Here is a 27,930-nt window from a genome sequence, read left to right on the forward strand (position 1 = left end):
GTGTGAATGGATCACCAGGTGTTCGTGATAAGGGTAAGCATGTCCTGCCATATCGAAAATCTCTCCCTAGAATTCATGCATTAGAGACCAATATGAGCCACTTCGTGGTACAGTATATATTAGACATAGAATGATCACTTCTGAACCGGAGGAGTAGCCAAGTGGTTAAGGTGTTGGCTTATCAAGCCGAAGCAGGTTCGATTCTCTACCTAGGTTAAATATATGAAGCCCTTTCTTGCTGTTCCCCGACTTACGCTGCTCACCAACTCGCTTATAATCATTGCGATTAAGAGAGGTCATTAACACCCTAAGAGTAAGCATTGCCCATGGTGAGTTGGGCGTCAGAATGTTTAGTATTCGCATACAAAGGAAAATGTGCATTGCATTCGTTTTATGGTATAGAGTCGTGCCCTTTACCACAAGTCATCTTATTTTAATTATTATCAGCTGATACACATGATGCTGATAGTGTGTACACGGTGCCCCAAAAAGGATTTCGTACTGCTATCTGACTATTTACCGGTACATAGTATTTTTTATAAAACTGGCCACTGACCAGATACATGACCTTAAACAAATGACTATCAATTAGAAAGTTTTGGCTACAATGTCCAACACGATTAGCACACTTGTTGAGGTGTAAAGCTGCCTCTGGTTTGTGACACTATTTACACGACATTGCTCTCACATGCGTCCGCCAGCTTCATCAACCTGAAGGTCCAATGTCGGGACTAGTTCATACATACCTGCACTCCCTTTCACAGTAAACTGAAACGACCTTCATTAAACAGGCCGTGACCCCACCACGGTCACCTCGTTCTGCTGACACAGGCGTTACCAACTGTACAATTAGCTTTGCGTGGACAGTGTTGGTACCAATATCACTTATAGAACCACTGGTAATACGTGGATAATCTTAGTGACAATATATAGTTTATAGTTTTATGAATGAATCGTGAACAGTATCCACGACATTGGTTTATGGTAAGCTAAATTAGAGAATATTCACCATGATGGTTAATGCAATTCCCTATTTTGACTTGTAGGATATATTCGTGTGTTTTTAGGTGAACAATTGACTTGCCTTTGCATATGTTTGTAATGGTGCCACCGCCGGGGAAGGATAGGCTCACCTTTTCGCGAACACCAAGTATCATCTCTATTTGATAGTGATTCATAAACACATGCTCGTGATAAAGTCGGAATCGTACAATGGACTCTGCTTTTATCGGAGATTTCGCTTGTGTTTGGAACGTATTTGTTGCTTGTGTTAATGGTATATGAGTGAAACGTTGATTATGTTCATGACAGTAGTTTATAGTTAAATGAATGAAAATTTGCAGGAAAATGGCTATGAACTACATTCTTTGTTAAAACGTGTTCACGACAGTATCAAATCAACATCTTGTAGACAATGTCTTCATTACAATGGCTTATGGAATCATACATGGCGCGATCGTTTAAAGGGTTTAAGCTGTATGAGTTACATATGGACAGTTTCCAGTATCTGAAAAACACGTGGTATTTCTCACGACAATATTTTGTAGTATATGAATGACCCGTAGACAGCGTTCATGAGAATAGTTAATAGATAATAGATGATACACGGACAGTGATAGCTAATAGATGATAAACGGACAGTGATAGTTAACAGATGATACACGGACAGTGAACATGAAAATTGTTAATAGATAATAGATGATACACGGACAGTGCTCAATAACCTACATAATAACCTGTAGGTAGTGCTTCAGTTAGGTATATGATAATTTGAATATATGAGAAAACAGTAGGTTCGTTTACGGTTTTGTTGTTTGAAAATACAAGAACCTTTTGCGAAAATAAGAACCTCCTGTTTTATCACACATTTTCATTTTGACTCACTGGGCACGTGTTATTTGTCATATTTGTATCTTCAGATTCATAATTCTCACATGGTGCTTCATTCAGATCTATATACCAAGACGGAGCAGAATCTGTGCATTGCATAACGCTGCCTTGGCAATAGTAAACTAGTAATCAGTAATTATCACGTAATTCCAAGAAAATAACAATATAACTTAAGCTGAGAAAGCCAATCTTTATTTTGCATGGTAAAATTAATAGTTGTACTGGTAATAGTCATTTCAGAGGTTTAAGACTTACAGTCCTGATAAGCCAGGCCGCGATGTGCCCTTTGTCCTTCTTTAGTTCTTGTTATCATACACCGTGAGGCATTACAACATGAGTTATTATACCTCTGACATTTACATTAGAGTTCTTGATTTATTTGTGGTAATGCATTACTCTTTACAATTACACACTAACGGTGACAGTTGTAATTAGAAAGGAGTAAGAGGTTGATGTGAGTAAATAATAATTTCTCCTGTGTGACATGTTTAGAACATAAATAATAAATTATTTTAACTTATGTTCATCGTAAGTTGTTTTCACGAGTTGCCATCGATGTAGTAGTTGTATTTTGATAAATATATGCATGAAACATTCGCTATTTACATATTCAAATGTATGATTTACATGTTAATGATTCGAATTTCAAATATGTTTGCTTCTTTCAGCTACGAAGTTATGATAATTAGATAATTTCATGTGAGCAGCTGATTGGGTGATGCGTCAGAAAAAAATTATGTAAGGACTGAAAAGAACACTTTCCTTTGATCTCATTTTGTTCTTAAATGTTGAAATGGTGTAGTGTTCGAACTTCAGATTTCCTATGAATAATCCAGAAGTATTTTTGTTCTTGTTTCCGAAAAAGCCATCCTTTCCTGAATTCCAGTCATCGCACAATTGACCCTCCTGGCCCCGTCATTTACCCGCACGTTGGTGTGATAAATACAAAACCCTCAGGCGGATCGACTTTGTTTGCTGCCAGATCTCATGTAAAACATTTCCCATCCCAGCAGAAGAGGGTAAATGAGTTTCTGTTAAAGTTTCAAAACTGGTAAAACAATTAGCTTTATAGGCATTACGTCGTCTTTCCATAGAATACAAGAATACAACATAATTACTATATCCCGCCATGGATGTGTGAGTAAGATGGGTTTAACATCATATTCTAGCTGAAAGTTAAAAAGTATGGGGCAAGGGCCTCAACTCTATAAAAAAATAATTTAAGACACCAATTATCGAACTCATTTGGGATCGTGAACAGTAATATCAGTGTGTCAAATTTCATTTCTCCAACTTAAATACTTTTTGAGACAATTTGTCGCCATCGAGAAGTGAACGGACGGATGGACGGACGGAAGGACGAACTCCGTTCCTGTATCCCCCGCACCTCTTCGTTGCGGGGAATAATAACCAAATGTGGCAAGTTGTAAAGAAACGCAGGAAACGTTTACCCAAAAAATATAACTTTCGAAAAAATCCTCGTGGATGTGAGATGTGTTTTTTGAGAAAAAAATAAAGTAATCATTTTATGAACTGCGAGAGTGAAAAACGTCTTTGTTTTTACAGTGGCAAGAATTCCAATTCCAACGCAGTCAAAGAAAGGTCTCGGTGTAGTGTTTGAAAATATTTTGGCTGTGCCATGTGGCGATGTCGCCGAGCTGTAATCCGCTATTCAATCAAGGAACAATTGTGAAGAATTCGATAGCAAATTTATACAAATATTTGTTGGGTGGTTCATTGCAACCACTGTCATGCGACTAGGGGTTTAACTGCAATCTACAACGGGTTTCCAATGTTCCAATGGAATTATCTAATCTTAGAAAAACAAGCTCGGCCATTAAGCAATTTGCAAGGTCACCCGAAGGACGAGCCACGTTGAGCGTCTCTCTTTCAGTATTTGAGCTGCCGTGAAAATGTGAAATATCTTTAACATCCAGTACGTTCAAATCCCCGAAACGCAGATATGGGCAGTGTTTTATATATTGATCCTTGTGTACATTAAACTGTTGTCACAGCGATAGCCACTGTTCGAAGACTGCCGGTGCACTTATGAGATCAGAACGACCCAAAAATGTCCATACATTTTACAAATAGACATTAGGCTAACAATGAATACCCATAAAAATACAGATGTTGGCTCGGCTGATTGCAAGTCGCGATTTTACCCAGTGAACTGAGCAAGCTCTTAATTATTGAGTGAATTAGTGAGCTTTAAACAGTATTTGAGTTTTATCACAGCATGTTATGTTGATGTGCGAGGAAAGTGTTGCAGGTCTTAGACGTTTACCGCTTTGGTGAAATCAACATAACGAGTATCGTGCTGCCTGGAAACATACTTGTAATCTGGGAACCGGGATTCGAATATTATTAATAACAAATGCATCTTCTCACTAACAAAGAGTATAGGGGTATAGATAACAATATGTATTCATAAAGGCGATGTACATCTAACCTACATCAACATTGGGGTGTTTGATAACAATAAGGTCATTTAGTATCGTCATGTCAATAACATTAGTGTGTTATAACACTTGCATTATTATACAACCATGATTATATTCATTCATTCAACAGCTGTCCAGCATGTCTTTTCAAATATATTCTTACAAGTTAAACTATTGCATTATCTTTGACGCCCATATAAATTGATTAAAATCAGTTTGATATGTAATAGTTATTGTCAATACCCTGGACAGATATACCCGTCGTCAACAAATTATGATAGTGCTTTTTTCTCACACGATATACTTGATAACACAATGTGTCAGTCTGACCTACATCTACATTACAACAATCAAATATATGACTCTGCAAATATGTATTCCAATATATCATCTCAGCATGACGTATCTATCGTATAATAAGTGGTATTCAAATAACAGGTCTATGGATCACACATGGTAATGACAGCTGAAATATATCATTAGCAGGACCATGCCTGCGGTTAACTTGTAGCTACCTCAACGAAGGTTACACTTGAATCTTTTAAGGACCATCTACATTGTGCACAAGCATAAAATTGCTAATATCATTGGTGGGATAGCCAATTACGAAGAAGTGCTACCTCATGACTCGCGGCCCTGGCACATTGGCAACGTGACAAGTTAAGCATTTTCTGTTTTTGTTTATTCTGAAATATATCGAACATGTATCATTACATGCAGGTGTGCAATGACAAAGAACATCTGTAACTGGGGACACTTTAAAGCATGCAAACTAACTTGTATACAGTAGACACATTCTTGGCTGCTTCAGAATATACACAGGACATGCTTAAACCGGGAATGTAAAGAGTGTTGACCAACACGCTATGATCCCTTGTGTTTGTGACGAATGCCACAGGTGGGGCAGGGTACGTTCACCTTGGGTACACCTGATACCGTCACCATGTGATAGTGATTCATTAACACATGTTTATGACAGTCGTAATCGTACGATGGTGTAGCCTTCATCAGAGTTTTCTTATTATGATAGAACGTATTTTTTCCCTTTTATTTATTAAAAGATCTTGCAAAGTGTTAATTCACTTGACATTACCATTTGTCTCAGCATTAAAGCTTTCAGATGTTGTTTCTGTGTTGGCATCGCTATACGAAGATGTACTATTACCACATCTTTGTAAAACACACATATTTTGCCTCTATTCACTCGGTGCATGCTCAGAGCGCCACATTATTACCCCGGTCAATTGATCAGTGTGCATTTGATTTTTATTCTCTTCTCCTCGGTGTGTATACATAGGTTTTTAAATGTTGCTGCTCTTGAACCAATTCAGTTGTAATCATAGATGGGAACAAGTATTTGGCGTTTCAGCTTCATGACTGAGTTTGGTTTAACGCCGCTTTTAACATTATTCATTATATCACGGCTTTTCAGCTTAATGTGGGAGGAAAGCCCGAAGTGATGCAAGTCTCATACGTTTGCCACTTCGGTGAAACCCACGAGCACGGGTATGGTGCTGACAAACCTAGAAACATAATCGGGGCGAATCGGGATTCGAACCCACAATCCTAGATTTCTGGCGTGCCCAAGGGACGCAACTCTGCACAGCGAATCACGGCGCCTTAGACGACAGGGTACATGTGTCCCCTTCAGCTTCATGTGTCCAGGACGTTTCTCAAGATTATCTTCATCAATCTCTCGCAAACGTATCTTCTCTGTCTGTGAGGCGCTAGAAGGTTAACAGCCATCTCATTCTCCCGGGTACCCATACACTGCTCTGTGAACAAAGGCATGTTATGAACAAAGTCACTGGTCAAAGGTGACACCATATGCGTCACATGTGCTTCATTGTGGAGCAGGACCGAAGCGCTAGAAATTCACAGCCTAATATGTATTTATTATATTGTATACAGTTCAGACACAATTCTTTCAGATATATTCGCGCAGCTCAAAGTCCAAATTGAACGTCCCAAACATCTTGATCATGTACCGACTATCCCTGAAACATTCATTATATATGATTACAGTCGCTTATTCATACAAATCAAAATGACAACCAGAAAAAAGTTACGTGGCTTTTCTGGCATCGTTACAACAAAAAGCCTAAGTGTAGAATCTCTGATGCGAGAAATATCGGTATGGTTTGACAAACACGGCATTCAGAGGTTTGCTCAATTGTGAAAGGAAAACTGAAATTGTGCTCCTCTCTCCTTCGTTCATAGCGTGGACTACTGGGTAACAGGGTGGTCCTATTGTGAGGTAAATACCTAATGAGTACATTTCTGGGTGGTGCCATATTTTCATGAAAACACGTGTCTCTATTATCAGTGTCACCTGTCAGAGTAGGATGCCATTTGAAAGAGGTATTTTGTGAAAACGTGCATGCCATGTAAGGTAATAATGAAAACCATTTGTACGCGATGGTCATGGTATGCGTCTGAACCAATCACATGAGACGTAACACTTTTATTTCTAATATTCTACAAGGAATGACCATCAATCCAAAATGAATAAGGGAGTTCGGTTTTACCTCGCTTTTAGCAATATTCCTTTTATATCCCGGCGGGGGACACCAGAAATGGGCATCACACCTTGTACCCATGTGGGGAATCGAACCCGGGTCTTCGGCGTGACGAGAGAACACTTTAACCACTAGGCTACCCCGCCCCGTCCTGAATGCAATGTGGCAAACCAAACTTACCAAAAGAAAGTTCTTAATACATTTATTCGTTTTATATTAGAATTAAACGATAACAAGAATGAACACATATATTATTTTAACACTTTATACACTTGAAAATTGGATGTGAATTGTTTTTAAGCGTTATTAAAACGTTACAGGGCTGAAAACAGTCGCTGAAACACTGCAAACGTAAGGTCCAAAATACAACTATGATACCTGTATATAAGACGTCACCATCAAACATGGGCGGTCGGGTAGCCTGGTGGTTAAAGCGTTCGCTCGTCACGCCGAAGATCCGGGTTCGATTCCCGACATGGGTACAATGTGTGAAGCCCATTTCTGGTGTCCCCCGCCATGATATAGCTGGAATATTGCTAAAAGCGGCGTAAAACCATATTCACTCACTCACTCACCATCAAACAACCGTTTCTTGTTTGTTTCATTTTTTGCCATTATCAAACTTGGGTGTATACTTTCTTTTGCCCCGCAGTTTAGTATATCGATAAATGTATTTGATAAAATGAAAATCGTAATCCTATTCAGTCACCGACCCCCTGTTAGTAAACATCACTGACATTAATTTCATAATTCATTCATGACGAAAAAATATAATATATGAGTCAAAACCCATTCCATTGCCACTAGAAATCTCTGCTTAAGCAGAGTCGATTGTACCATTGCAACTTTATCATGAGCATGTGTTTATGAATTACTATCAAATAGTGATGATGCTAGGTAATGATACCAGAATTGAATAAACATGATTTTATATTCTTCTGATATAATTGTATACATACACATTGGTATCTTAATCAGTGTATGTGGTCGTTGTTCACATCTGTTAAAAGTAGGTTCATTCAGCGACTTTCACAGTCATCCTCCACAGTTGTGTGGAATGCTGAATGGTGTTAGGTTTAATCAATGACATATAAAAGCTAGTACACATCTGAAACCAGTTGGTTCGTCTCCGCTTACATATGTTATTATTTTGAAAAGACATTTCTTAAAGCTTCTACATTTCACACAAACTGTTAGTGCACACCCCGTGTGTCTTTGTTAATCCAGATTGTGAACCCGTGAATAGACAGGGCGTCCTCTAACTTGTCTCTTGTCAACGTACAAGATTCGAACGTAGAGCTAAGGAAAGATGAGCGGTATTTGTTTGCTTTCCCTCTCAATTTAAGTTCACGGAGTCCGCCCATTTGAAAGAGAATGCAGCATTTGGCTTAGCCTGTCTCTGGATTGCATTGGAATGTCGAGTGCACCACCATTATATGCAGCCGAGAGAGTATGGAAGGCCAGCTGGATCAGGTTATTGCATAAGTGCTTTTCTTGCAGTTGTTAGTGTGAAATTCCTGATTGGATGACTCAGACCCGAGCAAACATTATCTGTCCCCGAAGAACGATTTATATATCGTTATGTACCCTTGAAATGTTAATGGGCTCTTGAGAACTGTTTGGGGCGTATATCTATTAATCCCTGGTCTACATTATATGCAAATAAACCGAAAACACAAGGGCCTTCTGAAGTTTGTTGCGTGTGTTGTTTAGTGCAAGAATTAAGTCCTTAGTTCTCATACAGCTGCCTCTACGCTGAGATATCTTAAATACTGTTCAAAGCGGCGTTCATTTGTCCTGCTTGGCAGAAATAGTGCCAATGCACTCACTCACTCACTCACTCACTCACTCACTCACTCACTGAAAACGGACTTCAATCACACTCAATATCTCACCACAGCCGCATATATATATGATTGTGTAAATGTCACAATTTATTCCCACCTTCAATAATATATTATTCCTATGAAATTCATATCTGTTAAGGGATGAATGTTTATCGATATGTATTGTTATTATTTTTTAAAAGATCACTTCCCATATTTATAAATGTCAAAGCGTGAAGAACCCAATCTACTAGAAAACAACCTTCTACAGTAGCACTACCACGTGTAGCCCATGTGATATAATTTCTTTTAATTGTTTATTTTCTAAGGCTATTCCTTCAGAGCGTCATGCCTTACAGATGTCCGTGAACACGAGTTGTAGCCCCATAGGTTATCCATACAAAACAGGAAACGGAAAAATAAACACAGACTGAAATAAAACCGCGGACGGTAGGAGAGGCGGACATGTTTGTGGGTTTGGAGGCTCATAAACACATGGAATAATCCAATAAATAGCTTGAGCGGAGGGACATGTACAATCTGTGACGAAATATGTTCACAGGTGGCACGTCGTTCAAGGATAGAATAAAAAACGTATCAAATGTCAGCTTGATGCGCCAATCTTTCGAGAAGTCTGAGACTAAATATTGAAGCGACCTCACCCAAACTTATTCAAATGGCTACACCATACCTCTGATGAAGATTGTTGAGATAACGAATATCTTCAGGGCTCTGGGTAAAAAAAAGAAAATCCACAAAGAAAAGATCAGAGAGAAAATTAAATATATGTTGTGCCGGGGTCTTCAGACAGCTGTGCTGATTTCAATAGCGATTTGACCTATGTTGCACGAGTTGTACATTTCACTTTTTGTTTAAATTCTTTAGTAACTATCTCTTTATGTAGTTGTGTAAGTTTACATGTTCAATCTGCTTGTGAACTTTGATAGAGCAGCCTAGTGATTAAAACATTCGCTAGTCGTGTTGAAGTCCCGGCTTCGCTAGTCGTGTTGAATTCCCGGCTTCGCTAGTCGTGTTGAATTCCCGGCTTCACTAGTCATGTTGAATTCCCGGCTTCGCTAGTCGTGTTGAATTCCCGGCTTCGCTAGTCATGTTGAATTCCTGGCTTCACTAGTCGTGTTGAATTCCCTGCTTCACTAGTCATGTTGAATTCCCGGCTTCACTAGTCATGTTGAATTCCTGGCTTCACTAGTCATGTTGAATTCCCGGCTTCACTAGTCATGTTGAATTCCCTGCTTCACTAGTCATGTTGAATTCCCGGCTTCACTAGTCATGTTGAATTCCCGGCTTCACTAGTCATGTTGAATTTCCGGCTTCGCTAGTCGTGTTGAATTCCCGGCTTCGCTAGTCGTGTTGAATTCCCGGCTTCGCTAGTCGTGTTGAATTCCCGGCTTCGCTAGTCGTGTTGAATTCCCGGCTTCGCTAGTCGTGTTGAATTCCCGGCTTCGCTGGCCATGTTGAATGCCCGGCTTCGATTCCCATAATAGATACTATTTGTGAAACACATTTCTCCTGGCCCTAGCCGTGATTGCAAAAAGCGGAGTAAAACCATACCCACTCACTATTACTGCATACATACAATGAAGGCATGGTCTTCCTTTGCTTGTCTCTTCAAAGTTATCATTGTCGCTAACGTATAAAATCTTATAACACCATTTCGTATGCGTATTAAGAAGTTTGGTTTTTCTCTTTTAAGAAAGTTTGAAAGGCTATTTTGCTTGGACAAGAAATTCACCTAGCAAGCTAAACATCACAGAGGAAGTTCTTAATACGTTTCATCTTATATTTGAATTTAACGTTGTAATGATTACAAAACTGAACGTATTATTTGAATACTAGTATATGTTGAACCTGTCCGTTTGGCTGACCAATATGTAATGATGAGGACGAATACCGTTTCCTGTTTTTTTCTCCATAAAATGAGTTGATTTTAGAAGTAAGTAGTTATCCTTCTTGTACTTCTTCCGTAGTGTACGCACGCACGCACGCACGCTCGCACGCACGCACGCACACACACAGAGACAGACACACACACACAAACACACACACACACTCTCTCTCTCTCTCTCTCTCTCTCTTTCTCTCTGTCTCTCTCTCTCCCTCTTTCTCTCTCTCCCTCTCCCTCCTCTCTCTCTCTTTCTCTCTCTCTCCCTCTCTCTCTTTCTCTCTCTCTCCCTCTCTCTCTCATTCTCTTTCTCTCTCTCTCCCTCTCTCTCTTTTTCTCTCTCTCCCTCTCTCTCTCTCTCTTTCTCTCTCTCTCTCTCTCTCTCTCTCACACGTGAAAAGTGCAAAATCTTGACCTGTACGTTGAACCCAATTTCGCCTTACCCTCCTTGTATTGATCACGTATCTGCTCTCAATCATTCATTCATATAATAAAGGTCTGGTAAGTGTAATACCTGACAACCAAGAATTACTTTGTACACATGAACAGTTATAATTGCACACATAAATAATGTCTTGACGTTACACTATAGATGTTCTTGCGTATTGCTAAGTGTTTCATAACATAATAACACAAATAGATATAAAACAAAAAAATAATGAAATTACGGATATTGCAAATTCGATCGTAAACAAATTGTTGTTATCTTTTCAGGTGCTAATCTAAAACTTTTGGAAGTTAACTTGCTGTGAAAATAAATTATGAATAATTGCCAAATCTGGTAAAGAGAAAAACTATCAAGAAAGATTAACAGTTTGTCGCAAATCAAATTGTATTTTTTCAGAAATGCCACTGTCATTTGCTTGTCTTCGAAATAATGCTATCTTTCTATGAAGACGACAAAATTGCGAACCCTGTGTTGACTGCATATAAACATCATGGATGTATTATTCGACATTGTAGGAAAAAATAATCTTCAATAAAAACGTCTTTCGAGTAAAATGTCAAACGGTGATTGAAAAGTTCAAGGAGGAGATTTCAACTACAGCAGCGTGGGAAAACATTAAAATCGTGAATACATTTACCAGATAAACTGCACATTTCTTTCAAATTTTCAGATTTAAAAATTATCAAAGAATGAATGGAGAATTTGTACCCCCGCCATATGTTGTTTGAATCCGAAAAACATCACGTGTCAACTAGAATTGCTGTTGTCAAATATCCCTAGATAATTTCATATTTACAGTTGAAACGTGTTTATGGGTTGAAAATTTCACATATGGAAGTCAATATTGGGCGTTATGAGCACTGATATCAGCAGTGAGCACCACGTTCACAAAGCTTCTCATACAGCCACCAGTTTTCCGTGATTCTCCCCTACAGTGGATTTCCACGGCTTAGCGAACATCCAGAATAACTTTCTTCAATACCGTAGCGTCTATTCTGTTTGTGGCCACGGTAGTCGGGTCTTGGATAAACTTAAGTCAGCCCTAAAGATCCTTTGTTATTTTCTTTGTTCAGAATTCATAATCCTTTGGCAATCTCTGGGCGGATAGTTCGGAGATATGAAAGAGGATTTTCTGTACAAACCAGCTGTGAATTGAGGTGCTATCACGTATGTAGACAAGCAGGTCGCGGGATATACCTTCGATAGTGGAGTTAGTTGAACATGAAATCATCTTAGTGACGCTTTTCAGGCACGAATCGATAGAAGCAAGAATTCAGGAATGTTATGACCACGTTTGATGTTGGCCACTGGTCAAGGCTAGTATAGGTATTTGACAAGGATATTATTTTATCCCAATGCTGTTTTCATAGCGAATCATGTATAGACGTACTGAAACGTTTGAAGACATGGCTTTTATTGATACATTTTATTGCTCCACTGTTACAACGTTTGACTACCCCTTAGCTAAACGGTCCACACCATCGAGTAGGTTTGCTGTTTATTATTATCATTATAGAAGAAGCATTATTAGAAATATGTTATTATTTATGCAAGATCCCACCAGACATAAAAGAGATTAATTTAGATATGTTCCTTTCTGTGGTATGTGTGATCTCGCCAATGAGTAGATTTTCCATTTAGTGACAATTGAGGTGAAATGTGGTTTAGCGTTCAAGGTTATGATGCATGTGTGTGTGTGTGTGTGTGTGTGTGTGTGTGTGTGTGTGTGTGTGTGTGTGTGTGTGTGTGTGTGTGAGTGTGAGAGTGTGAGTGAGTGAATGTGTGTGTGAGTATGTGTGTGAGAGAGTGTGCGAAGGCGTGTGAGTGTGTGTGTTAGTGAGTGAGTGAGTGTGTGTGTGTGTGTGTGTTTGAGTGTATGTGTGTGTGAGAGTGTGTGTGAGTGTGTGTGCTTGTAGTGAGTGTGTGAGTTGGCACAACGTGTCAGCTTAATGTGGGTGGTAGTGATGCAGAAACATGATCGAGGTAAAGTGGAATTCCGACCTACAATAATAGAATTCTGGCGTACCCAAGGGGCGCAACTGGGCACAATGAATTGCGGTGCCTTTGACGGCTGGCTGCTTGTACGAGTCCGGGTTTATTTCCCGTTTTATAATGCTTACCCACTGAGATACCATGCCGCAGTGTAACATGTTTATCCCACATTATACTGACTCCGATCTTTGTTTTATCACCTTTATGCTAGCCAGGGTAACAACAAGTATTAACTTTTACGTCTTTCGGTCTGGTGCGACCAGGTGAAAGAACCACCTACCTTACTCTCGACGCTCTATCCACTACACTACGGGGGGCGGTCGGGTAGCCTAGTGGTTTAAGCATTCGCTCGTCACGCTGAAGACCCGGGTTCGATTCCCGACATGGGTATAATGTGTGAAGCCCATATCTGGTGTCCCCCGCCGTGATATTGCTGGAATATTGCTAAAAGCGGCGTAAAACCATACTCACTCACTCACTCACTTCACTACGGAGGTGGTCCCATTTAGTGACAGCATCGGTTCAATAAGAGTGTAATACTGATATGTATGAGATGAAATACATTTCAAAGAAATTGCAAATGTAATGACACCGTGAAAATGGAAATAAATTCATGAAATTTGTCATTCATATTCTGAGCACGTAGCTTCATGAATGGCATTGTCAGTCTTGATCCACAATGGCACATTGTCTTCATGGTAGGTTGGTGGGTGGTTCGGGGATTACAATCTACAACAGGTATCGATTAGAAAACAGATGCAGCTTTTACGCAGGCTGTGTGATTTACACACACCGTTCCGAAGTCATTGATTGAATTATGACAAGCACTGTGAGGTCCGACTTCTTTTACTGTATTCAAAAAGATATTTGACTAACAGATGCAGCTTTTATGCAGGCTGTGTGATTTACACACACCGTTCCGAAGTCATTGATTGGATAATTATGACAAGCACTGTGAGGTCCGACTTCTTTTACTCTACTCAAAAAGATATTTGACTACTTTATTGCATTTTGTTATAACGATTTTAATAATCGATCTTGGCTCTGACAGTCCATGAAACTTATATGGTGTTCTGCTTTTAAAATAAGTGTACTTAAGCTCTAAGTTTGTTGTTGGTCCGGAGTGCTGCGGTGCAGTCTCCGGTAATAAACAAATACTTTTTGATGCAAATTGTGTGAGTGATTGAGTATGGTTTTTTAGCCGCTTTTAGCAATATTCCAGCAATATCACGTCGGGGAACACCAGAAATGGGCTTCACAAATTTTACCCATGTCGGGAATCGAACCCGTGTCTTCGGCGTGACGAGCGAACGCTTTAACCACTAGGCTACCCGACCGCCCCTGCAAATTGTGTGAGTGGTAGGGCATGACATGCTTACCCTTTTCGCGAACACCTGGTGTCATTACTGATTTTCAGTTATCCAGACATATTTGTTACCTCTGTTCTGCCTGTTACACCCAATGGAATCTGTTACGTCGGATAATCGAGACTGGTGTTGACGTTTTATATCTACGTAAATGAATTACGGGTATGTTTAATTAAGATTAAGTTTTATTTTAGCTGTTTAGTTCTTTTTCGTAATAATGTCACGTATCCTGTGTACTACAAATATTTACGATGGGGTAGATTAATATAAAATATCGCTTAGGGGTGAATATAACACTGTGTCAGTGTATCGATATTATGAATATGAACAAATTTAAGATTTCTTATTATACTTCACGTATTTGGCACTGCTGATACTTTTCGCACCGCCAGAGTTCATCAATGTTAAGCCTCTGTATATACCTTTCGAGCGAAAGCCATGTCGAGTGGTCCTTTAAAGCTGATTTACAGGGTCAACAGTTTGAGTGTGTGTACTGTTCCCAGCCGCTAATAGCGTACCAGTGTTACCATTTCTTCAGCTAATCTTTATCCTAAAATCAGCTTTTTGTGGGGACATATTTTGCTGCCAGAATTAAAGGTCAAACGGGTATGGTGTTCTTTATATATACATCTCTTAATCCGGGTTAAGATGCGGCTTTTCGTATGGAACTTGCCAAATGTCATGACACCTGTACAAACCATCAACTGATTTGTTTCACTTTTTACTGAGCGGATTGGGCTTGAAGAAAATGATCAAAATGTATAAGAATGTACATTGACATTTAAATAGGACAAACTGCATCTGTCATTTATCCAAAAAGGAAATGGTAGACTTAACCACTTACCACATAAAGAGAAGAGATGCATCTGATGCTGCTGTTTCTGTTTATTCTCGACTTATCTGTTAATATTCACGTTGCCATACCAGCAAAACCGTTACTACCCTTCATGTATACATGAAAGAAATTAAAACATTGTGCTCTCGAATAGCCATTTCGTAAAATATCAACTGAATCCAAATTAATAACTATGCGGATAATCATGTGACTAGCGACTGTGCGTTGTTTTTCCATCCCATTCCCACAGGGCAACAGTAGGGATCTATACCACACGTTTTCGGCTGAAATCTGCATTCACTCGGTTTGCATATATCAAGGATAGGATCTCCAATATCCAGAGTGTCAATGTCATGTGTGTGTGTGTGTGTGCGTGCGTGCGTGCGTGCGTGCGTGCGTGCGTGCGTGCGTGCGTGCGTGCGTGCGTGCGTGCGTGCGTGCGTGCGTGTGTGTGTGTGTGTGTGTGTGTGTGTGTGTATGTAAATGTATATACTTCTCCCACCCACGCTGATATGTAACCCATAGTGTGGTGCAATGACAGTAATTCATTATTTCGGGTTGTTATTGGCGATCACAGACGTCCACTTATCGTCGTCACTTCACAAATCCCCCACAGAGTACGCCGTGACCTCATCTGCACTGAACCAAGCGATTAAAAAAATATTACCTTGAAAATATACCCGATAACGTAATTTTCTTAACAATCATAACACTGTACCGTACAGTACATACAAACAAAGCGATGCTTGTGACTGGATATTCCTTGAAAACACTTTACTATTCATTTCCAGTTCACACACGAGACTACATTGTCCCCCTTATCTCATGCCCACCACTGAGTGCTGTTGTGGCGCACCTTGTAATGAATAGGAGCTACACTCTTCTATCACCCCATGGTGTCACTGTTACCTCAACATACGCCCAGGGCCCAGAAAAAACTGATTAGAGGTTGGCAACTGGCAAAACAGGTTCTAACATTTATCACGGTCAAGTTGACACTATCAGCTCTCTTCCTTTGTTTGGCTGGGTAGATACCAAGATATTGATTCTTATGCAACAGTTTAAACGTGTTATCGAAAAGTGTACTTTCACTGACAGCAATAACATGGATGACGTATATGTTCAATGTAAACATACACATACTTTAGCAACCTGGCAAATCAGTATAATATTCCCCTTGTTCATAACAGGAATCCAGATTCTGATTTAATAGATGCGTCTGGTTGTGAATGTTGTTTTAGTCTATAAAGAGTTTACCACTTATGCATGTATACTGGTAAAGGTAAAACGGAACACAATGTTTTTAATCGACTTTTAATGTTATACAGATGAATACCATATTCCTATATTGAAACCAATCATGACTTGATATAGGTGTGTTTAAAGGGGAAGTGTACACGCAAAAATCACTTTCTTTCTTTTTCTAAACAAAACGCAATTTTAGAATTAATTAGTATCTGTGTTTGAAAATATACACTAATTTTTTTTCACAGTGAAAGTAGGAAGCTCACAATAGTGTTAAAATGATATGCCGTTATGAGGCCTTCGTTTTACGAGCGAAATAGGCCTGAGTTATCCCCCTTAGATTATGACGTAATTGGTGCCAATTCAACTCGGTCCCTGTCTATTCTCAACGCAAAAGATATCAAGGACCAGTTTGCGGTAAAACAACATGGTCTACGACACACTCCGGCGCAGTGGTGACTCAGCATAACACAATTCTGGCTGGCATCTGAGACGCTAGAATCACAAAACTGTACCTACACCACGTGAAGCGGCTCTAACAAAGCATGATGACGTCATAATGTTTATCAATTGGCACCAATGACGTCATATTGCAAGGGGCATAAGCCATGGTGTTTTTGTTATGGAAATAGAACACTTGGTAAATGTGAAAAATATAAATCGTTTTAATGCAAAAAATATGTTAATTAAATATGATGTTTTTATATTTTTGTCTATGACACTTCTATGTTAACACTTTTAATGTGGAAAAAGTACAAGAAAAATTGGTTCATTTCCGTGTGAACTTGCCCTTTAAACAACATGCAAATTGTTCTCAACCAAGTCACAGTTTACTCCAGTCAACCTAAGGGATCCTTATATACATGCTGACTATTACTGGCATTGGGAAGTTCCTTAAAACAAAGGACGTATTGACATGTTATTGACAGATGTTCAACTGAAAATGTTTCAAAACGGTATCGTATGGTACGAAAAGTGTAAATAATACACACTAACCACAAAGCATTTGTCACCAAATTGTGAGGTCTGTATTGCTTTGTCAATGCCGCCCTTCTAATCTTAGGGTTTTCAGAATTTTGAATTAGGTTTTCTTCGAAGTACTTAGCATGGATCCCTGTTAATCAGTCCCGGAATTACCACACATAAACACATAATCAGTTTATATTTGGCTCTTTGAGTTGAAAGTGTGCTTCTTTCACATCATTGCCAAATGGTAATCTGGTGTGTTCTAGAATTTGCATCAGACGTGTGAAGTCGCAGGATTTCATTCTTTTTCCTGTTCTGGAGCCTTGATTAACTGCTCAGAAATATAAGGTTATGCACCTAGTCAGTTAACTTTCATCAACGTTTAAATAAACAACTTGGAAGAAAACCATGTATCCTTTCCAAATGTAAAATCTAGTCATTTAAAAACCAAAAGCCTCACCGTTTCATTTTCAAAAGAACTGATTTCATTTTCGTTAAGAGCTGTTCTAACAATGTTTTTTAAAATAATTTGATTAAATGTAAAACACCTGAACATTAACAGAAACTCTACCTGGAAAGGTAAGGACACTGAAAAAAACAACAGATGACAGATATGGTAAATGTTTTCCTCTGTATTCCTGTTTACAAATTATTTTCTTTATTTCAGCTCAACCAGAGAAGAATGTCAGCTGCCTCCTTACGGCTGTCTTCAACGTGTCTGGCCAGAATCAATGAAGAAGGTGACGACGGCGGTGGAGGAGGTTTCACCAATGGAAAACTACAAGACTGCACGAACCTGGGAGGTTCTACAGTTGGACATCGAAGACATTCGAGTTTCAGTCTTGAAGCATGTCGGAATAGACGTCCTCTGAACACGACAGACACTGATGTTTTTGAACACGAACTTTCCACCGAGTCTGACAGACTCCGAAAGGCTCGGTCATGGGGTTCGTTGGTGTCTGGTTCTGCCTTCAGATCTGTGAGTTCAGAAAGTTTAAATGAAAGAAACAATGACATATCTGCGAATCAGCTTTCAAACATACCGAATACTAGGAAAAACCAGAGAAGTTCTTCTTTTTCTGCCATTACTGGGAACAGTTATAACCAGCATTTTGCCAGGCAAAATCCAATCAGCGAGGATCCGATGGTAAATAATGAAAACATTGAACCCAAGTTACGTCGAGCTAGCATTCAGTGTGAAGCTGTCTTGACAGGAGGCGGCAATAAGAAGAACCAAGGTATATTCAAAGATGTTGACTTAGCAAACGTCTCACAAGACATGCCTAGTCCACTCCATGCAGTTTTGCATGGTTTCAAAGCTTCACAGCCCCAGAATAAAACCAATAAGGCTGAGAAGCAAGTCCAAAATGGGGTACAGAATGAAGCTACAAATTTGGGATTACAGAGTGTGAAGATATCCAATTCTTCAAATGTTATTCAAAGGAGGAATTCTTTCAATATTGAAACAAGCCCGTCTCCTAGAGGAAACGGACACTATTATAATGGTCACTCTAGGACATTAAGTGAAGCTGACATACATGTTTCTAGACTTTCAAAGGGATACAGTGTACCGAACAATATCCATGATCTCAGTAGGGATGCACCTAAAGTGAACAACTACTTTACTAAACGTTCTCCTGGCAGTTCTATCTCGTTACAGAATATGAAGAATGAGAAGCACCATGTGTCTGAAATGTCCGAGAGGCGACATGGCCAAAGGACGTATTCTGATGGCAATCTGACTCTCGACCCAAGATATAACACTTTCCAGAATGTGAGACGGGTTGAACCCCGAACGTACACGAACAATCAAAGACAGCAAAATGGCATCAAAAGTGATAGAAAGAAATCCGATGACAATGTGTTTGTTGATGACAGAATGTCGTCATCACGTTCCTCATCCACAAATGGAAAAACTATAAACAAGGACTCTAAGGTAGCTGAAACAAAATCAAAGGTGAATCCAACAAAATCAGTTAAGAATAAAGACGATGATAAAGAACAAGGGAAAAAGGAAGAACCCAAAAAAGGTGATCAGTCATGCGCGAACACGCCAAGGTCAGACACTGAATATGAACAGCACCAAACACCTTCTCTCCAGATTCCTTATCATGAGAAAAAGTTCAGCATAGCTTCTGATGAGGGGTACGTGACCTCCCCTCCAAGCACACCGTGTGGACGTCATGCCCATAGTATCGTCTCCGACAGCAGCTGGATCTCAACCGACTTCGACGACACTGCGTCAAGTTGTGAACCAAGCCCTGTTCATGGACCAGTGAAGGTGATACCTGCATTTCTTAAACGAAATGACATCTCTTACGACTATTCCAAAGCTAAACATTCCCGCCGATCATCTGGCTATGAAAGTACATCAGAATGTGACAGGGTTCAGGAGCAGGAATGTGATACACAAAAAAGGGAGGAGGGGGCAAAACAAGAATTGTTCAAGCCTGATAGTTGTGCTTCTTTGCCTTTCCGTCAAACCGAAGTATGACTCTTGTCTCATGGTTAACAATTTATTTTGTATTTGTTCTGTTTTCGTTTCGATGTCTGTAGTCACAAAAGGACAATTCAAATATAGTTACCTTTGAACATTTAAGGCCTGACAAGAGACGATGGATTCTTTTTTCAAAGATTAAATGTTATGTGTATCTTGATGGATCCACGGTACAGTGATATTGGACCAGTTTGGATCTGTTCATATGTACAATACATGTTACACTAGCGCATTTCCTCAACAGTTCTAGACCTATGGCAAATTAGATGTGAGACATAATAAGAATATCATGTCTTGTGGAGAACATTGTGTTTTGGTCTCGCTTAACTTGGAATTTAAGCCGCGAGAAGGTTTTGAGTTTCACCAAGCATTTCGGTTTTACATGAATCTTTGATTACAAATGCCATGACAGTTCCTCAGAAACAGGAATATTTATAACATGCTTTTAATCTTTGTATCTAGGAATGTGATTATCGTATGAGTGAAAGTGAATACGTTAAACTGTCATGCTTTCAATATTATCATCTCAGTTTTGTTCTTAGGTAACTTCAGTGTCACCTTTGATTAAGGACAGCAGTTGGAAACTGTTTCTAAAACATACACCAAGATGGGAATTGAGAATAAGAAACAATATTATGGAAGATATTTACTATTCACTCACCATTAATTAATACTTGTTCAACATATTCGTATTCCTCATTCAACACTATAAATCAAAATATCATTATTGATCACGTTCAAAATGTTGCAATGAGTACATTAAAAATAAGACAATCAACGTTACTTATATGTATGTATGGGCAACAGTATCTTTTATAATAATAATTCATCAAATTAGATTTATCCTTTATAGTGCTAAAGTTTCTTTCTCCATGCTGCTATTCCCTTGTGTGTGATATACATCATACTGAACTAGATTGGACAGATTCAGAATAGATATATTGAGTTTTGTAAGCACATCAGTTGACGGAATCGCATCATCAAAAACTATTTCGTACTAAACCGAATTTTATTTTTATGTAATTGAAAGAACTGTTGTTAAATTTGATTATGTCTATTTAATCATCACCCACTCCTGCAACAGTTTGTAAAATCTAGTCTGTTGCTGGGTAGTTTTGTGTAAAATAATATTGGTCAATGAAGACTGGGGTAAGAAATGAATTTGCAACCACATGATCCCTACCATGTTTGAAATGTAAATGAAAAAAAGCAGATTTTATGAATTTCAAAGATTAGGTGTCAAAGATACCCATCACCAGTTGTGCATTATGCGATTTTTCTTTAAGTTTTCAAAGTTTTAAATCAAAATATATATTATAAAATCTAACCATGTAGAAGTATTCTTCGAGTACTCACCAAGCGCCAGTACAGTCCATTTTTCGGATATGATATTGCTAACTAGATATTTTTGATTGAAATTAAAAGATAAGATGAAATCAACTGGTGGATATAGTTTATTTTGCTCATCAGTGTAGTTGCCATGATCTACAGTACTGGTATCTTCTCGTGTCTACAGATGGCTGCATGAAACAGATATTGGTAATCATGATATGATGATGTAAACGTGTACATGCATTTATGATTGACATACACTCCAATTCACAAACAATGATTTATTGCCAAACAACAGCAAGTTCTTGTAACGTTTACGTGTAAGAGATTGCCTGTTGCGAAGTATTATTTGAAAGTGATTCATAAACACATGCTATAGTCGGAATCGTACTATCGACTTTGCTTTTGGCAGAGATATGAATTTGGAAAGGGTTTTGTCGCTTTTATTTACTTTTATCGATATCTCTGCCCCGCTATCACATTTACCTTGAAGGGTTCGTCTGAATTTACATGCTCCTTCTTTATAACATTTCATGTTTAGGGTAATCAGCACTCTATTTATGATAGACACTAGAGCTACTTCGTTACTTGTTATGCATAGGATCACATCATGTTTGTATGCTGATGATAAAAGTAATCACAAATCCTGTTCATTTCGATTTACTTAGGTGTACATTCCGATGATTCATACTAGAAGTACAGTTATGTTATGTCATACTCAAGCGATGAAATATGATTGATTGGTGTATGTAAATATCATTTAAAATGACAAATGATACTCATCAACGAATGTACCAGTCATGAAGGCATATCCCAATGTGGATGATTTTAATGCATTCATGTCTGGTGCAAAATGCTTGAAGGGGTCCGGTGAAACCAATACTGAATTTAAATTTGTAAGGTGTTTTGAAGATGTTTTAAAAATATGTTTTATCTTGATGCAGGCATGTCAATGATTCATTGCCAGATTTCTGTTAAAAGGCCCATCTCATCAGTCAAAATACTGACAACTAAAAGAAACGCAACGAATATGCTAGTTATACGCTCGAAAACCTTTTGATCTATTATTGTAAATTGAAGAGAAAGAATATAAATACTCCTGAAGAATCAGGTATGCCACATGCGCACGTCGTGGCCCATTAACTATCAATTCTATAGTGATGGAAAAATATATGCATGTCTTTTTCTTAAATATTCGTCAACTTGACATTTTGAGAGAAAAAAATCTCTCATCTTAATCTTTTACTTCGGAATATTTAATCGTCTATTTTATGGGAAAATCGAGCAGGGAACCTTGTGTATGTTTCCGAATTGAAGGCTACTTGAATGTTGCGTTTCTTCTAATGGTCAATATAGCTGTTGGATTTCAGCACGCAGCAGGGTGTGTTGTATGTGCTTTTTGTAGGTTAACGAATGTATGCGAAACAACTGTTAGCATAGCATAGGTTAGGCAAGTCAGTGCTGAAATCACATAGTGAGTGCTGTAGACAAACTATATTGTGGATGGATTCCAATGGGTGAAATCAGAGTTTATGTTGCCAATCTACACCCGTTGTTAATAAGATAGTCTGGTTCGGGGATTGTACAACTCGATTAAATCCGTGCCTGAATATACCACTTTAAATATGGCGTAGACTGACTGAAAGTGGTACACTCAGCAATCTGAAAAATTAAATGTAAACTGTAATTCTTAACCTATATCAACGATTTCAGCATGACGAATGTTTTCTTTTAACTGCAAAACTTACATGTATGTACGTATAGTCAACACCCAATATAACGAAGGGAACAGCAAAATCATTTCGTTAAATGAACATAAACAGAAACCTTATTTCCCACTTTTATTGGATTACAAGATTTGAACCTAATACTTTCTCTCCCAACCTTCGTTATGACCGGAAATGACCGCACAAGCAAATGTACATCATGTACACTAGACGAGACCTAGTCTCTGACCAAAACATATTTGTATTAGTACAAAAGTACAAAATTGTGAGACGTTTGCCTCGGATTATTTTAAATGAAAATTAATACAGACTGATCATGTCTTCTTGTACATATGAACTTGTCTTCACATATGTAAATTTGAGAACATATATTAACATCTGAGATCTTTAATGTTGCATGACGCCTATAGCGCATACGGCGTATCTACTTTTAGGGCTTGTATGGTGCTGTACTTTAATGCTTTCCTCTCCCGAGGGGATACAGGTGCACTTGGTCACATGATGAACTGTGCGCAACGTGATATGTGTTTGCCTGTGATAAGACTGTCTGAAATTATATATGCTTGCGGCTAGGATCAGTGTGTCACGTTATTGGTGAATAAAACCTATATTTATAAATTTCGTACGTCCTGTGAAGTTGTCTATGCTTTATGTTAATACGTGAATATATCGAATATTATATTTCGATTTATATGTGCTCTACGTGCATGTATGTGCGCGTGCTAGTGTACCGTCTTGTAACGTCTGTTCGTACGACGCGGTCAGGGATCGAACTACCGACCTTTCCATCTCCAGGCAGACGCTCTGTCCTCTAGACTGTCGTATACAACATTCAATATATAATACACACGTGATAACGGAATCATATCAACTCATAATTTGTTAAATGTGAAGCTTAGGGCTTTTCAGTTGAATGAGAGGTCGGTCACATGACTGCGAAACTGACGTCCATAAGCGCCCTTATTTTCCCTTTTATACTTTTTTCACAAGACAGTATTCTAGAAAGGACGTAAACACCGACGGACTACTTTATTTACATTTCTGGGGACCCTGAGTATTCCCTAGCATGAATACATTTAAGATCATTTAGATACTTTAATCTTGTACTTTGGTGTTTCGCATTCACTATTTGACTGTATGCCCGTGAAAGCATGGCCCATCCTCGTATTCAAAACGGAATGTACAATCATTAAAAACTATCTACTCTGTGACCAGACTGACAGTGAGAGTCAACAACATTCTCCATCAGTCTATAAATTTACTTCAGCATCTATTCGACACATCTTAGTAATAACCATTATATGACAGTCATGCTCAACAATGATGACTGACGCCAAAGCGCAGTACATTGACAACTTGGGATATCCTCCCCGCCTCGTTGATCGTGTCAGTCATTTTGACGACCAATAGTTGAAATGAATTTATCTCTCCTCCCAAGATTTCCGCGGTCAACCCAGTACGATTCGTCCCATCTTACATTTTCTATTCAGCAAATTGCGTACATATCTTTATCATCTTTCATTTTTTAAAAAAGCACACACAAGGATGTTTCTGTAGGCATCTTTAGCTCACATACGCTGATATTATCTGTCATTATGGGGAACATTTTTCTCGCGATACAGATGGCCGTGTTATGGGTGTCAGTGTAAACATGAGGTCGCACATACAAACTGACATTGTATATCTACAACTATCGAAATCCCAAACAGGGATATAACAAATGATGAAACTCCAACGTCCATACAGTTTGGGTCACATACTATGACGGTTCCTACTCCAATGAACTCACGTAAACTGAAGGTTAATTCTTGAAATCAAAGCCGGACATGACCAGACAGTAAAGCAACCATTTCTGGTGTCCCCCGTCACGATATTGCTCGAATGTTGCTAAAAAATGCGTCGTAAAACCATACTCAATCCTGTGAATCACTGTAATGAAACAACAATATCAGACCTTTGTTTAGAAAATGAACAAACACAATACCCTACATCACTGTTGTTAACAACAACGTGTTCCCAAATCAGACATTAGGTTTTCACTATTGTCATACCCCTCACTTTCGCGGTTGAAGTGGGATATCTTTTAACAAACCCATTCCGTCCCAGCCAGCTGTCATCCAAAGCCAAAGCCATGCGTGAAGAGTTTGTAGTTGTCCCCACTGACAAGGCCTCAATAGCATAACCATTATTAGTAAGCTTCAACATTAATTGTTTGATCATAGAATAATGCCACATATAAAGCCAGTATGTTAACTGAGGAAGAAATCTGCCCAAACCATGCATCAGTACTATCAACTTTTGACTTAGCTCTAAAACCTGAAAACATGTTCATTCCTCTTTTGTACTGGATTCCAAAGCTCTATAAAAACCCGTACTCAGAGAGATGTATTGCTGGGTATTGCAAATGTACCAACATATCACAGATTAACCATAATCCTTAATAAAATCAAGGAAGGACTTTCTTTATAGTCACAGACAGTATTTGTGGAATATCAAAAACGGAGAGGATTTGCTTGATCTTTTACAATCTCAGAAAAGAACCAGGTTCAATTCTGTCAAAACATTTCATTTTTCAACTTTGTACACAACTATCCCACATTGCAAACTTAAGGAAAAGCTTCATTTCTTGGTTCCAACGGGACTTTTGTTACAAAATGTGGTGACCATTGATACAGTTACATATCTATGTTCAGAGGTTCAGGTCAATTTGTCAAGAATGAAAGCAAATATCATCTGAAGTTTACTAAGATAACAATATGTGAGATGCTGGACTTCCTCATTGATAGGGAAGGGCATGAAAAAGGCCTAATCTAAGGCCAATCACAACGATCCCCACACAATTGTAGACAAACAGGTCCCTTCCCGAGAGGTTGGTTGGTTGGTTGGTTTGTTGTTTAACGCCGCACTCAGTAATATTCCAGCTATATGACGGCGGTCTGTAAATAATCGTGTCTGGACCAGACAATCCAGTCAATTGGGATCGATGACATGCATCAACCAAGTCAGCGAGCCTGACCACCCGATCCCGTTAGTCGCCTTTTACGACAAGCATAGTCGCCTTTTACGGCAAGCATGGGTTGCTGAAGACCTATTCTACCCCGGATCTTCACGGGTACTTCCCGAGAAGAAAACGTTGGTTAGTATTACTTTTTTTTTAGTAGTCCTGACAATATGTGTGATGCTAGGCTGTACAATAAAGTGTGGTTCAGACAATATAGGTGATGCTAGGCTGTACAACAAAGTGTGGTTCAGACACGATAGGTGATACCAGGCTGTACAACATTTGTGGTTTAGACAATACAGGTGATGCTAGACTGTACAACAAAGAGTGGTTCAGACAATATAGGTGATGCTAGGCTGTACAACAAAGTGTGGTTCAGACAATACAGGTGATGCTAGGCTGTACAACAAAGTGTGGTTCAGACAATATAGGTGATGCTAGGCTGTACAACAAAGTGTGGTTCAGACACGATAGGTGATACCAGGCTGTACAACATTTGTGGTTCAGACAATACAGGTGATGCTAGGCCGTACACCATTGTGTGGTTCAGACAATACAGGTGATGCTAGACTGTACAACAAAGAGTAGTTCAGACAATATAGGTGATGCTAGGCTGTACAACAAAGTGTGGTTCAGACAATACAGGTGATGCTAGGCTGTACAACAAAGTGTGGTTCAGACACGATAGGTGATGCTAGGCTGTACAACAAAGTGTGGTTCAGACACGATAGGTGATACCAGGCTGTACAACATTTGTGGTTCAGACAATACAGGTGATGCTAGGCCGTACACCATTGTGTGGTTCAGACAATACAGGTGATGCTAGGCTGTACAACAAAGTGTGGTTCAGACATTACACGTAATGCTAGTCCGCACACACATAAGTGATATAGACAATATACGTGTTGCAAGACCAACCAGTGAGGTACAAGGGACCAAACTCCTTTCATTCCGGATAAAGTATTGACTCACGCCATACACTTGGCGCATACCCTCAGCTGGCGTAGTTCCTCTGAGATCAAAACACATTCTCGTTAAAATCAGGCCTTAGTTCTCGCTACCGCTAAACAAAGATCTAAGGACATCCCATTACGGGTCACGTCAGAACGACCTTTCATCCGACAAATCAGAGCGTCGCTTACCAGATCATGAAAGTGACAGTCGGAATGTCATTTCTAATCATGCAGCTCGAAAACGTTAACACGGGGTATTCCGAACGATAGTTACGGGTTTAACGACTGAATCCATACAATCTAGATCATCTATTAGCCATTCCAGAATGTTTTTTGGTCAGGTTTCAAATTTGTAATCGAGAATTTGTCAAAATATGTTTCGAAGCGTAGTCGCAAATATGAAATTAGTGCCGTAAAGCACGAGAAAGCTCCCTTCTGATTGGTCACCCCATTGGTCGGTCAAAGTTCGCGCAAGGTCAGTCTGACGTGACCCGTAATGGGATGTCCTCAGATTTTTGTTTAGCGGTAGCGAAAACTATGATCTGATTTAAATGAGATTGGATCCAAACATGTATCTGCAATGGTTTAGCTAAATTACTAATTAACAAATTTATATTGGATTCATGTTGCTTTATCGGATTATCGAAAAAAATAATCTTTCTAGCTTTTAGTAAATGATCGCCATGACGCGACGTCCATACATGATGTGGTACCTGGTAATAAGATTACCATGCTGCAGTCGTACTTCAGTAATGCCAGAATATACGTTAAGAGGTACCATTGTCATGTAAGAAAAACTCGAAAACATGCCTGAAATATAAAAACGCAATAACAATATAACCTTTTTCGGCCTTGAATCACACAGAAAATGAAAAAGATATGTCCCGACAGTAAAAAGTAGTCGATTTAAAACGCAGCGTTATAAATTATTGACTGTATATCATGTAATTTGATGTAACGGATTCCACTACACCTGTCCTTGTGG

At 39.0% G+C, this 27,930-nt stretch overlaps 1 protein-coding gene across 1 annotated transcript in view; it reads left to right on the forward strand.

Annotated features, from left to right (window-relative positions):
• Positions 1-23,611, forward strand: part of LOC124147957 — a 58,409-nt gene extending 34,798 nt beyond the window's left edge. The window contains exon 2 of the mRNA XM_046518818.2: positions 18,103-23,611. Coding sequence (XP_046374774.2) covers positions 18,103-19,929 — 1,827 coding nt within the window. The 3' untranslated portion in view covers positions 19,930-23,611. The remainder of the gene's footprint in view (positions 1-18,102) is intronic.
• Positions 23,612-27,930: the final 4,319 nt, after the last annotated feature.

The sequence above is a fragment of the Haliotis rufescens genome, unplaced genomic scaffold, assembly GCF_023055435.1.
Source record: "Haliotis rufescens isolate VD_foot unplaced genomic scaffold, xgHalRufe1.0.p SCAF_2, whole genome shotgun sequence".
Classification (NCBI taxonomy): domain Eukaryota; kingdom Metazoa; phylum Mollusca; class Gastropoda; order Lepetellida; family Haliotidae; genus Haliotis; species Haliotis rufescens.